Source organism: Ruditapes philippinarum, unplaced genomic scaffold, assembly GCF_026571515.1.
Source record: "Ruditapes philippinarum isolate M1 unplaced genomic scaffold, ASM2657151v2 ctg122_1_1_1_1, whole genome shotgun sequence".
In the NCBI taxonomy this organism is placed as follows: Eukaryota; Metazoa; Mollusca; class Bivalvia; order Venerida; family Veneridae; genus Ruditapes; species Ruditapes philippinarum.
Genome location: NW_026861047.1, coordinates 309,468 through 327,422, shown reverse-complemented (window position 1 = coordinate 327,422; position 17,955 = coordinate 309,468). Strand labels below are relative to the sequence as shown.

Sequence of the window (17,955 nt, the reverse complement as noted above, 5' to 3'; positions counted from 1 at the left end):
TTGATCTTGCTGAAACCGTGTGAATATCCTTTTCCATCAGTATACAGCCAGGCCAGCGTATACATCCATACATTCTGACCAGGCTCTATACTCTTGATAGCTTTAATTTTGTAATTTGAGATTGAAAACATTTAAACTTTGATAAAACTGTTCCAAATTCAGTGCAGGACAAAACCATTAAACAAATTGAGCAGATTAATGGTTATTTATGTTACAGTATAAATTATCCCATATCACTTTAGTTGAAGTAATGTAGGGATTTTGAAATCTTCAGCTAGTTTTGTTTTATTGGGATTCCGTCTAAAACAAGGATGCAGATGTTAATTGAAAACTTAAATACTATTTCTGATTGAAATATTATTTGTTATCAAAGTTGTTGCAAAGTTACTTGCTGTCAACATGCAAGGTGCCTCAAAAAAGTATTGATAGGCTTTGTTTATTTTCTTCTTGGAAACACATAGTATGAACGAAGAACATTAGTTCTGTCATAATATTCTTTCATTGAATGTACAATGCGTGATTTTATGTTCTTTGGGAAGTGCTCAAGTGTGGTTTAATGTTCATTAAGAATACGTCTTAAACAAGCTAGTGACCATCAACCGTTATCAAGAATAATATGTAGCAATTAAGATGTGATGCTGGCATGATTTTGGAATGCATGCTCCAAATTTGTTGCTAAATGTTCATAAGAGTAATCCCAAAAACACATTTTAAAAAGAAAAAAAACTTTGTTAGCAAGTATATTGCTTCGTGGGGTTCATAAAATAGTGTTGTATGTGTAACTAAATTCGTACTTTTTGTGTCTGACGCAATTGTATATCGTATTTGCAGCAAGTCATATATTTGATACATTTTACATTTTTACTTGGATTAATATACTTTTATTATAGTCATTCTTGTTATATCACAGTCGCATATAGTTGCATATTTATGTATATTAAAGGGACTACAACGAGTGAAAGAACTGGTCCAGTGTAACTTTCGATAAAATCTTCATGTTCTCCTTTAAATTTTGAAAAAGGTGCTTCGAACATTTCAGGAGTACTGGTTGACATTTTTTAAAATTGAACAAGGCAGTTTGAAGGACAGCTAACTCCCTTTCCGCAGCGGTCAATAATGTATACTTCTGAGATTTGTGTACTATTTGATGTAGGTCTGAATTTGTGTACAAATTTCCAGATCAGTCCCGCACACCGTTTTTCCAAAATAAGCATTAATGTGCAAAATGGCCAAAAAATGAAAATGGTGTCAACGCTTTTCATTCAAATTGGGCTAAAATTCGCATCAACTATAAACTGAGTATATTCATAATTATCCTTTGCAATTTTTTCCATTTTAAGTAATTCACTTGATCAATTCAAATTTTTAAGTTTTAAGGCTTTTTCACCTCAGTCGTTTAACATGTTGTCGGCACTGACTTCTGATATGTTGTGATTAATCATCAAATGGTGTCAATACAGCATCTGTACCATCTGTAAATATAAAGAAAAATATATAAGTATCCATAAACTTGCAGCAAGGCATACATTATTTGCAATTTATTGCACGTCTTGTAAACATTGACACGTGCTAAAATATTTTTTACCTCCCCGCCGATATTTTTGTTTTGAAAAATTTGCCAAAACATGTTTTATTAAATGATGTATATGGAAAGAAACAAATCAAGAACTCCTTTCAAGAACACTTCAAATCGTATTCCAGCTAAATTCTTAAGTTTAGTTTAAAAATGTCTCTGCTAGAGATACGTACCATTTTTTAGAAAGCAATTACTTGCGAGGTATAGGTATAAGATGTAAACTCGTATATCGGAATCATTTAATAATGAAAGCACTGGCTAGAAAGCTGACACAAAAGTCCCGTGCATATCGTAGGACAAGATGAAACTAGGTATATACCTTGCGGAAAGATACACTTCTGAAAAACAATGTTTTTTTCTTAATATTTGGATGAATCAAATGCATTATGTTTTGCAAATTTTCATCGTCGGATACCCACGACCGAACCGTTAACATTTATCTGATTACATGTTAATCAACCTAGGGTATCCGACGATGGCAAATTTTGTGCGTGGTTTAAGTGAATTTACCCGGCCCTTCTCCCGATCCTGAACCATCTATTGTGTCCATTGGAGAATCGAAATTTTCAGTAAATTCAACTGTAATGAAAAACAGAAAGATATTTTTAATGATTTAAAATAATAATTAAAGTACACGTGTTTCAAATAGATATACATATAACACTTTGAAAAACACAATACTAAGAATTGTCGGTTTCATATAATCTGACCATGATTTTATTGTTGAAAACTTGTTTAATTCAATAGCATCATTATTCTGTGACCAAACTTAGCAACCTATTTAAATATCTGCCGTTATACTTATGTATTTTTCAGCACAGAAAAAAATAGAAACAAATCGGTGTTTATATTCTTCAACTGCCTGGAAGGCAGCGCGCTCTTTTGATCTCAATGCCGGATAGTAAATTGCAGTTTCCAGATAAAAGAGAAAACTTAGATAAATGGCAACATTGACATTTGACCTTTTTACTAAAACATGGATATGACAGGCAAAACTCTTCTACATGCATCTGCAAATAATGTCACAATTGATGCTGATGACTTAATAAAAAAGTTAACAAACGTTATTTCGTATCGTGTCCTTTGGACCCAAAATTAAAACGAAGAGTTAATTATCACGATGCGTCTAAACACAAAATTTAAAGATAATAGGCCAAAGGACAGTTTTTAGTTTTCATTATTGACATTGACACATTGACCTTGACCTTTGACCTGAAAATAGGTGTGGCAGGTAAACGCATCAATGTTCATCTCCAAAATTTACATATAGATTGAAAGTTTGGGTGATATTTATGATTTGAACCACAAACGAAAACTTAACTAAAGATATTAACCGACGACAACGCCAAGGCATAACAAAAGCTCTAAATTTTCAAAGCGGAGCTTAAAAAGTTTCAAAAGCAACACACCTGTTTCTTCTTCGTTGGTAACAAGAACCACGGCTATTATTACTCCTGTTATAGCGACTAGCAACACAATAGCTAACAGTAACAGCAATTTCCACCGCCTTCTGAGACACGATGTCCTCTTAGTCCGAACATATTTCAGGTTTCTATAGATACCAATAGTGCTTTCAGGACGTAGAATTTCATCTTCTCTAGGAATAGTACTATATATTTCCGATTCTCTCTCCTTTACTTGCCTATCAATTGTATCATATGTAGACTCAGATCTAGGTTCAAATGATGTATATTCATTTTCCACACTTTGCCTAGTCATTGTATTCAATCTCATTGTAGGATCTGATGTAACGTTTCCTGTATTTTCATACACAGTATCTTGTTTCTCAGCGTCATCGTAAATATGTTCGTCTAAACTTGTCTCAACGATATTCTTTCCTTTTAAAGTTTCATAACAATCGATATCTAGTTTATTTGCATACGGATGACTTTCGTCATCTTTATCTTTAAGACCAATATTAATATCGTGTAGATTAAAGTATTCCATTTTTATAAGTATTTCCGCACACGATGATTGTTATTGCTAACAAGAACAAACTTGTAATACTTCTAAAAATATATATTAAAAGCCATAAGAAACTTTGCTATACTTGTAAAGTAAGCCAGATATGATTTGATTATTTATCATAAATAGCATCAGCATTAAGAAGGAAGTTGATATTTTAATGTGAATACTCCCATTTTTATTTATGGTTTTTGATACATATGATAGATACTGCGAGTAAGTAAAGTAAATTATACTACATAAACAGTGCACTTTATGAAAGGAAGCTGGCAAAACATCTCGTGTAAGTGTTCACATCATTTCATGCATGCAACAACATTTAGCTGTGAAATAAAAGTATTTTATCATATTTTACCTAATATTTACAATTTAATATTGAACGGATGAAAATAGTTTGGATATCCAATGATTATAAAGTCTTTCTATTCTTATGTTTTATATTAAAGGCACATTATGCCTAAGAAACGAATAAATTTTCACTTGTTTAGAAAGGGAAAACATGAATTCTATAATGTTTGAATAATAAGTCAGAGCATTTAAGATGCTTGTTACTTAAAAAAGTAGCACTAAATGTATGTGAAATAGTTTGTCATAGAAGTAGTAAAATGTTGACAAAGTAGTATTTTACTAAATTACTAAATTAACTTATTTCCAAAAAAGCAACAGAAAAAATCTGGATCAAGTAATGGGCCAATAAATAATGTTTTGTAGACTATGAAAGTACACCAAAAAAGTGTTTGAAAAATAAGATAAACGCCTTTGCATGGTATACTGGGCCTTTAATTTTACAGTAGATGATTATTAATAGATACACGGAGAATGCAGTCATTCTACAATATAAATTGTCGAAAAAAAGAGTTTGTTTGAATAATGAACTTCATGCTTTCGTAAGTGTGCAAGGAAATTCGTTGACTGTGAACTAGATGAACAGGACAGCTGACTAAGTTGTAGAGATCGACATTTATTTAGACTGCTTGAAATTCAGTTGTCAAGTCAAATGTTTCCGTGCATAAGTTTGAATCCATTCTTATTTAAAAATATCCAGTACCATTTAATATGATAATGGAAGTGTATTGAGTCAGGGATTTATGTTATTAATTGTAAATTCCTGATTAAGTATGATTGTGTTAGATAAAGTCCTAATCGTTGAAAAACAGGCATCCTAACTTATCCCTAACAAAAAAAAAAAAAAAAAGAAATAAAAAAAAAAAATCGCAATATCGCCCTGGCTTCGTCCGGCGGCAGTGACAACCGGATGGCAGCAGCTGAACATTTTGCTCATTGGGCAGGTGCCGTCGAGTTAAAAGTAAAACTTAAAAGGTAACAGCGTCTGGACAATAATTTTTGTGGTCAGCGAGTTAAAAAATCATCGGGCAGATACCGCCCGGTCAAAGGCGGTGCTCGGGCTGGGCGATTGTTTTGATACAAAAAACACCGTCCGATTTTAAAGGCACCCAGTCCCGCCCGGCGCCAGAATAGACACACGTAGGCCAGGTACCCGGACGATTCATGAGCAGGCACCGGGCGGTCATCGTTATGCCGTCAAGGGAACGGGGAGGCTTGAGTTTGTTGTAATTGCGGCTTGAATCGAAAATGCATTCGTGAATTCCTTTGGATTTAACATAAACTCATTCGTCGTGCAAATCCGTCTAAAGGCAAAGGAAAAATAAAATTGTTGCAGCAACATTATATGACAATAGTCACCGCAGAGGTGGTCGTGTTGATGACGCCATGGCCGCGGAAAAGAATATCATAAGATGTCAAGCTTTTGCCGCCTGGTGCCCGCGCAGCGAGCGCTCGATGCATTTAATAATTGCACAGGCGCCTTTCGAACATCGGGCGGCAATCGCCCGATCCTATGAATGCTTTCTAGCTGTAAAATCAATTCGGCAAAAAACGCCCTCATGACCACGCAAGGTAATCGCCCGGCGTTCGCGAGATCGCCGATGCTTTAAAAATCGTTTAACAGGGCGGTGCCCGTTTTATTCGTGACCTAGCCATTAATGAGGAACACATTTTAGAACAAAAATAACACGAGTTTTGATAAAAAAAATATTTTAATTTCGTTTTGCCTTTAATCATTTTACGCATGCCGTATCTGTTTGTTCATTTTATGACCTGAAAGTTAAAAGATTATTTGCATTTTACAACTTCCTTGATAAAAAGATATGTTTTACGTTTGCTTTCAAGCATGACTTTATGTGGTTAAAGTGGGGGTACAATCAAATATAACTTATATCGAGTAATATTTGGATATTTATACACACGTTTTAGGTTATATACTTAAAATTATAACATTTACCAAAACTTACTTCAGTATAATCTATTTGTTTTGACTTTCATACTTTTGAATTATTGGCTCGGAGTAAATGCGGGTTAAATATGTATATGGTGTTAATGATAAATAATATTAATTATTCCCCCTTTTTATTTTATTATCAAGTTCATATATATTTGCTTGCTTGAAAGAACCGCATTTATTTCCTTATTCGTTTTGCTCAAATCGAAATAAATCATTAATTTATCCTTTTGTCTACAAAACTAAGAAAATAAAACACAAACACATATGTAGTATTGCTTTTATTTCTATGACATTCCATATGTAAACAATTAAACATATGCATTAATATAGAAACATATTAAATAACAATCGTTCGAATCTGATATGATCCAATAACATAACTATAATAATGAACCTGAAAATGTTCAAAATATGATATTCTGTTTGAAGTACTTTTAGGCATATTTCTAGTAGTTTAATTAAATAACAACACATTCAAATTGATAGAAGAGTGTAGAAATTACCCATTATGAAAACCGGAAACACTGTATAATTAGAATGACAAACTAACTTATATGTATTTCTTATAAAAGCCTAAAGAAAAATTACTAGGAAAGAGCGGCTATATTGCTTAATAGTATTACCCAGATTGTGACAGATATTGATAATACTGAAAATGAAATAACAAAACATACTATGAGAAACAAAGGGCTCCAGCAGCTTGTAACAGATATTGATAATATATGTACTGAAAATGAAATAACACAACATACTATGAGAAACAAAAGGCTTCAGTAGCTTGTGACAGATATTGATAATACTGAAAATGAAATAACACAACATACTATGAGAACAATAGGGCTTAAGCAGCTTGTAACAGATATTGATAATATATGTACTGAAAATGAAATAACACAACATACTATGAGAAACAAAAGGCTTCAACAGCTTGTGACAGATATTGATAATACTGAAAATGAAATAACACAACATACTATGAGAAACAAAGGGCTTTGAACAGCAGCTTGTGACAGAAATTGATAATACTGAAAATGAAATAACACAACATACTATGAGAAACAAAAGGCTTCAGCAGCTTGTAACAGATATTGATAATACTGAAAATGAAATAACACAACATACTATGAGAAACAAAAGGCTTCAGCAGCTTGTGACAGATATTGATAATACTGAAAATGAAATAACACAACATACTATGAGAACGATAGGGCTTAAGCAGCTTGTGACAGATATTGATAATATATGTACTGAAAATGAAATATGAGAAACAAAAGGCTTCAGCAGCTTGTAACAGATATTGATAATATATGTACTGAAAATGAAATAACACAACATACTATGAGAAACAAAGGGCTTCAGCAGCTTGTGACAGATATTGATAATACTGAAAATGAAATAACACAACATACTATGAGAAACAAAAGGCCTCAGTAGCTTGTGACAGATATTGATAATACTGAAAATGAAATAACAAAACATACTATGAGAAACAAAGGGCTTAAGCAGCTTGTGACAGATATTGATAATATATGTACTGAAAATTAAATAACACAACATACTATGAGAAACAAAAGGCTTCAGCGGCTTGTAACAGATATTGATAATATATGTACTGAAAATGAAATAACACAACATACTATGAGAAACAAAAGGCTTCAGCAGCTTTTGACATATATTGATAATACTGAAAATGAAATAACACAACATACTATGAGAAACAAAAGGCTTCAGCAGCTTGTATCAGATATTGATAATACTGAAAATGAAATAACACAACATACTAGTACTATTAGAACGATAGGGCTTAAGAAGCTTGTAACAGATATTGATAATATATGTACTGAAAATGAAATAACACAACATACTATGAGAAACAAAAGGCTTCAGCAGCTTGTGACAGATATTGATAATACTGAAAATGAAATAACACAACATACTATGAGAACGATATGGCTTCAGCAGCTTGTAACAGATATTGATTATATATGTACTGAAAATGAAATAACACAACACACTATGAGAAACAAAAGGCTTCAACAGCTTGTGACATATATTGATAATACTGAAAATGAAATAACAAATCATACTATGAGAAACAAAGGGCTTCAGCAGCTTGTAACAGATATTGATAATATATGTACTGAAAATGAAATAACACAACATACTATGAGAAACAAAGGGCTTCAGCAGCTTGTAACAGATATTGATAATATATGTACTGAAAATGAAATAACACAACATACTATGAGAAACAAAAGGCTTCAGTAGCTTGTGACATATATTGATAATACTGAAAATGAAATAACACAACACACATCTGAAAAAGATAGGGCTTCAGCAGCTTGTGACAGATATTGATAATATATGTACTGAAAATGGAATAACACAACACGCATCTGAAAAAGATAGGGCTTCAGCAGCTAGTGACAGATATTAATAATACATGTAATGAAATAACACAACATACTATGAGAAACAAAGGGCTTTAGCAGCTTGTGACAGATATTGATAATACTGAAAATAAAATAACACAACATACTATGAGAAACAAAGGGTAGTCAACAGGCACAGGCTGACCACATGGTACAAAGTAGTCAGATATCAATAAAGCCGGTAAACACAATGGTAGATGTTAGTCGTAAAAGTCCAAAAAGCACCATTGGAGTTGATACTGACAGGGACATATTGAATGACATGTATACCATTGCAATATTAAATAGTAGATACTGAGGGCAGGTAAACAAAAAAATGGTTTGATAGATGCCCTCAATGGCTACTTCAATAGAATGGCGTGTAAACAGAAAAGTTGACCGCCTTGCGCAAGGTTGTGGCCAGTAAGTATGAATCTCAGTCAGGAGACAATGTTTCACTATAAGAAATTGCTGTAACCAGAAGTGCTTTTAAACCAGCGATTCAAAGCTAAGATTATGTCCAATGCAAAATGATATTGTAGTATGTATTACGTTTACCAATAGTGACTTGATAGACTTTCTATGATCTTTTGCATTTCATCCATAATGTAATAATATCTGTATTCCAGGTATGAAACCCTTTGCCAATTTTTTATGATTCATGAACTATCTGAAAATTTAAATTTTGTCATGAAACCCTTTGTCACGTTTTGTGATTGATTAACTATCTGGAAACTTCAGTTGTTTCTTGAAATAACTGATTTCACAATTTGCTGTAATGTTCATTTATTCACCCATATTGTACCTTTGTTCAGATAAGCTTAATACACTTCTGGAAGTGTTGTGACAGAATGATAAATAAATCAATAAAAAATAAATGAATTAAATGTTCGTTTTGTTGCATAGCATTCTTCTTTCTCCCAAAAATGTACTCATGTTTTCAATCTAGTCTGGTAAGCATATTAGTAGTATTTTTGTTTATTTTTTACATTATTTTATAATTTACTATATTGTTATTAACCACAAATATGCTCAAGTTACTGCTAAATTAGGATGCTTATGTAATGACGAGGTGGTACATGTCCTCTACTACGATGTTAATTAAGCGTTTTCATATTGTACAAGTTCATCATCCAGACCATTAATTTGCAAGCTTACTGCAATATTATTCAATTCTTTAATGATCTGTTTACCTTGTTAGTCGGTGGTGGTAAACTTTTGCGAAGATATAAAATGGAAAGTTACAGATTAATAATATATGGGGTATCTTTATTAAGAAACAGTATTGATATTAACGGTCTTTATCGACTGTTAAAACCCCGTTTGGAGTTTTGATGCGAAGGAATTGACCACGAAGACCATCGAATCGATTTATTCAGGGAATATACATAAACACATACAATAGTATCACATACATCAACTTGCATATATATAAAAAACACACAAAGAGGCCTGAGTGGTTAATTTTTTCGCATCAAAACAACATCTAACCGGTGTTAAATATTGAAATCTATATTATTTTGACAAGACAAAATAAGGGAAATTACTGCCACTGTTAATTTTCGTATATAACGTTGTTTTGTTTCGCACCCTTCAGTACTGTCGCTGTAGTGTAAAAAATATTAAACAAAAGAAATAAAATAAGAAGAAATATTTCACCTATTAATCCAGTATTATTTTAGCAAGTTTTCAACAATTTAAACTCATGAATTATGATACTGAATTTTATTTTATGCTTTTTAGTGGATTACTGATTTATCCATGAAAATTATATTTGATAATTTTACAGTTTACGACTTTCTTAAGATTTTTCCCGTGTGGTACCTCAATTTTATTTTTGCTGACAATTCTGATAATGTCAGGCTGTTCAGATATAAGCAAAGCTGAAATTGATGAATATCTTTAATGTCAAAGGTAATGAAAAGAAGAAAACATTTTTACAGTCTGAAAAAGACATTCCTTCCACTGCTTTTGATGACATATGGGCATATTTAAGTATCCTACGGTCAATAACTGCAGTATGTTTTATGAAAACTTGAAAAGCAATGACAGCCATCAGCCCGAAGAATAAGTAAACAACCCAGCGTTCGTTAGACAGCCTTTCAACTTTCCAAGTTTTCCAATTTCCTAGCCGCTTTTTGAATGTTTACACTTCTGTCAACACTTATTTATTGTCTGTTACAATCCTCAAATACGTTTTCTTTCTTTTAAAAAGGTGTATGGCTAATAAATCCAAATGATATCCCTCTGAATCAAACACAAATATTTTCTTCCCGTGAAATACACAACTTTTAAAAATGGCGGCCGCTTACATTTAACAAAGTCAGGTCTAATATAAATTCGCAGTAAGTAACAGAAATATGGATGGATGGTTGGACTTTTTCTCCTACTAGAATTGTTTGTTTTTATTATTAGTGAGCTCGACGAGCTGGCCCGAAGAGCCTGCTCGCAAAGCGAGCTTTACGGTAACGCGAGTACCTGCTAAGTGATGGTTTAAAGTACCGAATTGGACACATCGCAACTTTTCGAATTACAAGATAACGATAAAAGCTGATGTACTCTGATTGAAAACGGAAGCGTAGACTGGTGTCCTGCGCACTTATATAGGAACCATAATAGAAAGGGAGAACCAGAATAAACGGAAGCAGTGTATAAAATACCGAATGACAATTTTAAAACGGAAAATTTAAAATAAAAATGAACGATTATTTTAACCTTTCTTACGGTAAAAGAAAATCGAGCTCGCTTCGAGGCTTTGCCTTTTTCATATTAAAACAAGCGCTCGAAATTGGGAAAACAGATTTTAATATTAACGTTAATATTAAGGAAATTTCGTTTTAACTTGCATAAAAATAAAAAGAAAATTTGTTTGTTTGTTGTGTAAGATGTAATTTTATTTCATCTCGTGAACTTTAAGAACAGTAATCTCACCCGTGGCTACGCCACTCGTAAGAATACTGTTTTTAAAGCCTACTCGTTGAAATAAAATTTCATCTGACACACAAACAAACAAATATCCTCTATGTATTTTGTTTATATTTTTCTCGATTAATCATTCTTCAAACTCCGCCCATGTCAGTTTAAAATTACGTAATTATGGCGCCTTTATGAATGAGTTATATACTTAGGATGACGTCAGTACGTTGCTTATGAATTGGCGCCGATTTATAAAAGATATATCGACTAATGTGGATCAAATCTTTGGCGTCAGTCTACCTTAGATGTTATTTTAGCATAAAAAAAGAAAACATTATAAGAATAGAAAATATCAATAAAATGCGTTATTATTGTTGCTTTACAAAGGCTTTGTAAACTATTTTATCGAGGGAGAAAAAAACAGTCACATATACATGTAGTCCGTAATGGCAGTTTAACATCGGTTTATTTATTTGAGTATTTAGTGACAAAATCACAAGTAGTACTAGAATATTAGATAACACACCACTTATAATGTGTGTTTTGAATAAACAGCGGTACTTAAAATATTTATAGGTACCAAAGAATCGTTTTTATTGTCTATATAGGTTTATATGTATCCATGATATACACCTGTTTTATGTTAGAAATAAATTGTGTTAAACTATTAAGTGTTTGAAATAAATATGTCATATTTATATACGATCATCAAACAAAGGTTTGTACGTTTAACGCTTTGGATTTATCTTAGAATAAGTTTTCAACTACAGTTAAATACCACAGTACTAGATATCAAACAAGAACAACAACATAATTTTATCTATGTGACAAAAGCATTTGGCAGGTATGTAAACTATATTTTTCTGGCATAACTAAATAGCTACCCTTGCTTTCCAAAACCATACGAACAGTAGTCTCAGTCTTTGTAGAACCATACTGTTTACTTGGATCAACATCGACTTCTTGTGCCTAAACAGTAAACATATATGATACAAGTTAATACTTTAAAGTGCATAGATTGAAGCACACGACACAGATAACTTTATAGAACATGTAACAATGATAATATAACAAGAGAGATACATAGAAGGTAAAATTACATGTACTGCAAATTATAAAGTTTATATTAATTTAGAAACGGATCAGTAACAGGCGGTGAACCTTTGAAATAAAGTTAGAATTGCATCAAACGTACATGTATTCATACTGCCTGATGGAGCTTAAAGTTTTACTGACCTAATATTTTACAAGCATAAATTTTCTCAATAATATTATATCGCTTTTTTGTAATTTACATCTTTTAATTGATTCCTACTGGTAAAAAATGATTAATTTAGTTGAGCACTGAACTTGAGAACATAATAGGGAACATAGTTCTGATGGGTTGTGTCGTGCAAAGATCTGTGTCGTACAAACTTTTATTTTAAACAAATGATGTCGCAAAGCTACGATAATCCTAATCTGCAAGAATAGCACATTTTCGAAATCGCCTTTAATTTTATACATCTTGCAAAATGTGTAAAGAAAATGTGAACGAAACCGAAGAAATTAGTTTGACTAAGGAATATATATATGAATAAATCGTCAGTGTTAATTTTCATTGTTACAAATCGAGAAATACACAGTGGGGGATATGGAAAAATCAATTTATGTATTATTTCAATTGACTTAATTTCATTCAAGAACATACAGGTATAAATAAAATTAAAATTGATTTCATCATTGACAATAATTTTCAAATTTAAAATTACATATATATGACTAAAACAAATTAAGTTTTATATCGCCAGTGAGGTAATATTCTATCTTTTCATACACATGGTTAACTACTATACGTAACAGCCAATGACTATTCCAAGTTTAAGTTGTCTATTGTTGAATGAAAGTTTTATGGAATAACCCGGTACAAAATGAAATACATGTATATTTTCACTGCTTCAAAATGCTGTACACTGATATCAATGTTAAGAAATGTAACAGTTTTATTTAATCATACATCTGTTGTCATATTATATGCCTTTCAGATAAGTGCGTCCTTCTTTTATAAAAACATGAGTATTTCAATAAAGGGACTATTCTGCCACCTTTGAAGCTATACGACTTCCTGTATAACTGAAAATACTTTGTTATATATCTTAAATTTGGCAGCGCTTGCATGTTTGTTAGTGCATTTGAAAACATCCTGACGCTTTCAGGATTTGGAACAAGCAAGTGTTTGGTGAAACTAGCTAGTAAATTAATCAGACGTTTGTCGAGAGACTTGAACCCACAACAGCGAGGTCAAACTATTTGAGCTGCGTCACGACAAAACCAACGTAATGCGTTTGCGACCAGCATGGATCAAGACCAGTCTGAGCATCCGCGCAGTCTGATCAGGATCCATGTTGTTCGCTATCAGTTTCTCTACTTGTAATAAGGTTTGTAAGCGAACAATATGGATCCTGATCAGACTGCGCGGATGCGCAGGCTGGTCTGGATCCATGCTGGTCGCAAACGCATTACGTTGGTTTTGTCGTGATGCGGCTCATTTTAATGCACATTTCCCTAATCACTCGCTAACGAAAGCATTTATTTAACATGCTACAAAAATTAAACGTTCAATTCTTTCAATTCTGCTTTCAGAAAATGGAAAAAACGAATGTGAAGATCATATTCGGTTTTATACTATTTGTACAGGTACTTGGTAAGTTGATTTATTTAAAGGTTACTTTAATTATTTTAAGGAACTAAATCTTAAAATTAATAGAATACATGTGACATGTTATACTTTAAAGAATTAGGTATACTCTATACTTTCAATTAGGTTAACGATCAAACTATGTTTGACCTCTCATCAATAGAAACAAGAAAAGCATTGATGCAAAGCATCAAAGGGCGTCCAAGCAAGAAATGCAGCAAGTGAAGATGAACTAGTAGACATATGATGACAAGATATTCTTATAATCTTTTCAATGGTTTTTACCAGAATTGTATATCACTTATGAATGAGCGGACGAAAGACATTGTTCATTATGAACTTTGATTGGCATGCTAGAGATTAGAATATTACTTGTTATTTCTTGTGAATATGACCGTGGTTATTAATAGCAACGGATTTTGTGTGTTTGCGTTTGTTTACCCTCGCCACTGGAAAGAGACCATATGGGCGAGCAACGGATATACATGTAAACAATCATTTACAATCCATATGTGTAACGCATGATCAACACCACACTTGTGTAATTGTCCCTTATTATGTTATCGCTATTAGCGAAGACCCCCACTTAAAGTATCTATTCACACTTAGTAAAAATATGACACTGGTTATATTACCATGTTGATCATGTTAAGCATAATTGTTTATTATACAATAAATGTAATATATATTAATTTTGATAAAAAATTACAGATTTTATGAATATTGTTTTCTTTTCTTTTTTGTGTTTTATGCGCTTTTTTATGTTTACTTACTTTTTTAATTTAAATTGTAAAATAAATTTTAAGAATTCAATTGTCATATTGACCGACGATTATAAGTCAAAAATTAACTGGAAAAAGTCAGTAAATAATGGTTAATCTTTCAATATATAATATTGTTTATTCTTATATTCTTAAACCATGTACATTTGTTTTTTTCTTTATCATATTTTAATTATCAACCAATTGAATAATTCATAAAATCTAATTTGTAACTTTGAATAATTCCTCGGCATCTTTACTAACCACGAATAACAAATTAAATAAAATGTTTCAAAGTTGATAGTGTCGTATTATTACCATAAAAATGTACCCTTTTCTCAATTATTGTACATATTTATTGTTTTTATCTCATATAGATAAAATGAAACATGTATTGTTGTTGTTCTTGTTGTTTTTTTCGAATTGTATGTTTATGTATAAAAAAATCAATAAATTTGAGAGTTGATCTGTGTTCATGAATTATTGTAACCAAATTAACTGACAAACATTCATTTTGGAAAAAAGCTTATTTATCTGTAAAATATTTGTTTTGTTCTGTAACTATATCAAACATCTACTCCAAAACCGGGAGAGACCGGACAATAAACGGTCACTAGTAAATCCCGGTCAAAATAGACCGGGAGAGACCGGGAATTACCGATAGGAGCACATCCCTCTATAAATAGATTTTCGGAATATTTAGGTCATCAACTCATCATTGTATTTACAGCTTTCGGATAAATGTTCAACAATAACATTCCATAATAACCCACTGTGTAAATAAAAAAAACCGAAGAGCGCGATTTATTGACGGAAAAGGTTATTTCATTTGAAAATTTTTGCAAGTTCGCTATTCATTGTACCACGGATTAATTAATAATCAAGCACCTTCATACCGTTCGGAATGATCGGCTTTTATTATGACCGACTTAAAGGCTCGAGAAGTTGCTGTCGCCCTTTCACAAAATCTGATTTCATTCCATAAAGGGGCGCCGCGCTTCAGCGCGGACGCCAATGACGCAACAACGAAAAAAATGATTAAAGCAGAAGAAAAAAGATTTTTCTGACTTTCATTTGCTAACTTTGTTTATCTTCTGACATCAAGCGACTTAATGTTGTTGTTTCTTTTTTTTTAAGGTGAATGTGATTGTGAAGTTCCTAGTATAATTGGATTACCTAGTTACGTTACAGCGTCGGAAAATATCTCTATTGGTAAAAGGATGGAACAAAATATTTCTTTATAGATATACGTTTTAGTACTTAATAATATTTTTTCATATCAGAATGAACAAAGCAAACATTTACGCTATAACTAGTTCACCAAATTAGTTTCAGGTCTAGAAGAATTAGGTAAAATGTATGTGGTTTGTTAATTTGTCAGTTTAACGACCTTGTCGGATGCACGTTGCCACATGTCCAACTGCTTACAGTTAACTCAGTCAAACTTTCATGCCCACGTATGAACCCTAGCCACCTGTAAACAATTGATACATAATCGACGACTGCGAAAGTAAGCGAAAGAAAGTCCCTTCTCTTTTAGTAACACATTTATAGAAATGCATATTGTATTAAACTTCAATGTCTTTAACTATCCAGTCAGACCATCTGAAAAGTAAAGTTTTATTTATTGTTAACCAATAAATAAAACATTTTTAGTAAGTGGTTCACTGAATATGTTTTTAATTTTTTTCCAGGCAGCATATTGTTTACTTTTAATGCAACTGTAGCAGTTCTTGATGAAGAAATTGTAATTCATACTTATGGGCCAGATACAGCTAACATAGTGTTTGTTAACCAAACTCGAGGAAATGATATATTTGTGCAAGTAATTACCAAGACTGAACTCGACAGAGATGGTTACGGAATTGTTAGTTTATAGATATATGTCTTCAATATCAAAGTATAAGATTGATTTAAACAAATGCATGTACTTTAATGAAGTTCTATTTCATAGCATAAGTACATCTCAGCAATCAGTGCTTCATTTTTATAAGAGCGTTCATTGACAACATAATAATTAAATACACCATGCCCTAAGAATATATGTTGAGTAGAAAAATAATAACTTTCTTAAATCTGTTTCAGCCTGGAAAAAGCCGAGTTGAGCTTGAATTTCAAGCTGTGGACTTGAGGGCAAATATGGTAATTAACAGTATGTTATTCTTCTTTATCCTTTTTCATACATGGAACTTAGATTATTCTAATGGGTAAAATGTCTATGACGATATAAGTTGCATATATTAAGTTTAATTTCTTGTACTAATGTTTATTAGCACTATCGCTGTAGAAATTGTACAAAGAAAAAATCTGTACTTTGAACTTAATAATGAAATATATCTTAGGAATAACACATTGGTTTTAAGGAAAGTATTCAGTCATTATTTATGTCTTTAATAATTATAAAGCCGCCATTGTCTGAAGTAATCACAAGGTTGCAGCCGATTTATCAGGAGAAGTACACGTTATTTTAACCGGAATACACCGAATTTCATTCCAAACCCCCATCAAACCACCGAGTAACGACTGTTTCAGCTTGAATGCATACATTGTACCCTCAATGAATTAACCAACCGTCTATCATACACCCAACAAATCACGCTTTATATTTGGCTTCAATTTTCCCGAAATTTCTATCAGAACCAGATTGATTGATTGATTGATTATTGATTGATTTATTTGTGTAGATATTTATGTCATATTACAAAACAAATTAAGACAATTTATCACAGATATATCTATCACATTGTTTTTAACACAGTAATTAATTGAAAAATAATAACTTTACATTCATAATTAAATCAAAGATCTTGTTGACTTCAAGACAATATATACAACACAGGATAACCCATGAAAGTTCAATATAAAATAGAGAACTTATTTCCAATGGGGTCCTTTGATGGTTAAAAATATATTTCATTGAGAACTGGCATTCAGGTCCATACTTAGAGATGATATCCTGGACTGATGTTAAATTTATAAGTTCAAATAATATTAATTTCTATTGCACATTATGTTAATTACATATATCACATATTTGCAGGAATAATACTATGAATATGACTAGTTATCCACCAATGAAAGATATCTATTTATATATATCACAAAACCAAACACAAGATACATTTATATAAAACATACTATATTGATTAAAACAATTATCTCTAAAACTAATAAAAAATAAAATCAGCTTGTTCAAATTGTTTCATATTTTTGTTTAGTTCAGCTTTTACTTTCTTTTTAAAGTTAAAAAAGTTACTTTCCTTTTTAATATCAAGTGGGAGCATGTTCCAATCCCTAATACCCTGGTAAAAAAATGTACTTTTTGTAAAACTATTAACATGGGGTAT

General features: G+C 31.8%; 2 protein-coding genes across 2 annotated transcripts; one reads left to right on the top strand and one right to left on the bottom strand.

Annotated features, from left to right (window-relative positions):
• Nucleotides 1-28: 28 nt before the first annotated feature.
• On the bottom strand, nucleotides 29-3,748 carry LOC132714351 (uncharacterized). Its single transcript, XM_060697205.1, has 3 exons — nucleotides 2,986-3,748; nucleotides 2,087-2,155; nucleotides 29-1,472 (listed from the first exon to the last, which is right to left on the bottom strand). Exons 1-3 carry the CDS (start codon nucleotides 3,521-3,523, stop codon nucleotides 1,435-1,437), a joined length of 645 nt encoding a protein of 214 aa, XP_060553188.1. The 5' UTR covers nucleotides 3,524-3,748; the 3' UTR covers nucleotides 29-1,434.
• A 10,047-nt stretch (nucleotides 3,749-13,795) lies between these two features.
• Nucleotides 13,796-17,654, top strand: LOC132714357 (uncharacterized). The gene is made up of 5 exons (XM_060697217.1): nucleotides 13,796-13,853; nucleotides 15,746-15,820; nucleotides 16,303-16,475; nucleotides 16,694-16,750; nucleotides 17,649-17,654. The coding sequence occupies exons 1-5, from the start codon at nucleotides 13,796-13,798 to the stop codon at nucleotides 17,652-17,654; spliced, it is 369 nt and encodes a 122-aa protein (XP_060553200.1).
• Nucleotides 17,655-17,955: the final 301 nt, after the last annotated feature.

Bases quoted from the DNA above. Each gene is read 5' to 3' on its own strand.
- LOC132714351 (XM_060697205.1), bottom strand. From the start codon at position 3,523: ATGGAATACTTTAATCTACACGATATTAATATTGGTCTTAAAGATAAA. The intron at 2,156-2,985 runs GTGTGTTGCTTT...TTTTCATTACAG, and splicing joins TACCAACGAAGAAGAAACAG to TTGAATTTACTGAAAATTTC. The intron at 1,473-2,086 runs GTAAATTCACTT...TTATATTTACAG, and splicing joins AGGATCGGGAGAAGGGCCGG to ATGGTACAGATGCTGTATTG.
- LOC132714357 (XM_060697217.1), top strand. From the start codon at position 13,796: ATGGAAAAAACGAATGTGAAGATCATATTCGGTTTTATACTATTTGTA. The intron at 13,854-15,745 runs GTAAGTTGATTT...TTTTTTTTTAAG, and splicing joins ACTATTTGTACAGGTACTTG to GTGAATGTGATTGTGAAGTT. The intron at 15,821-16,302 runs GTAAAAGGATGG...ATTTTTTTCCAG, and splicing joins GTCGGAAAATATCTCTATTG to GCAGCATATTGTTTACTTTT.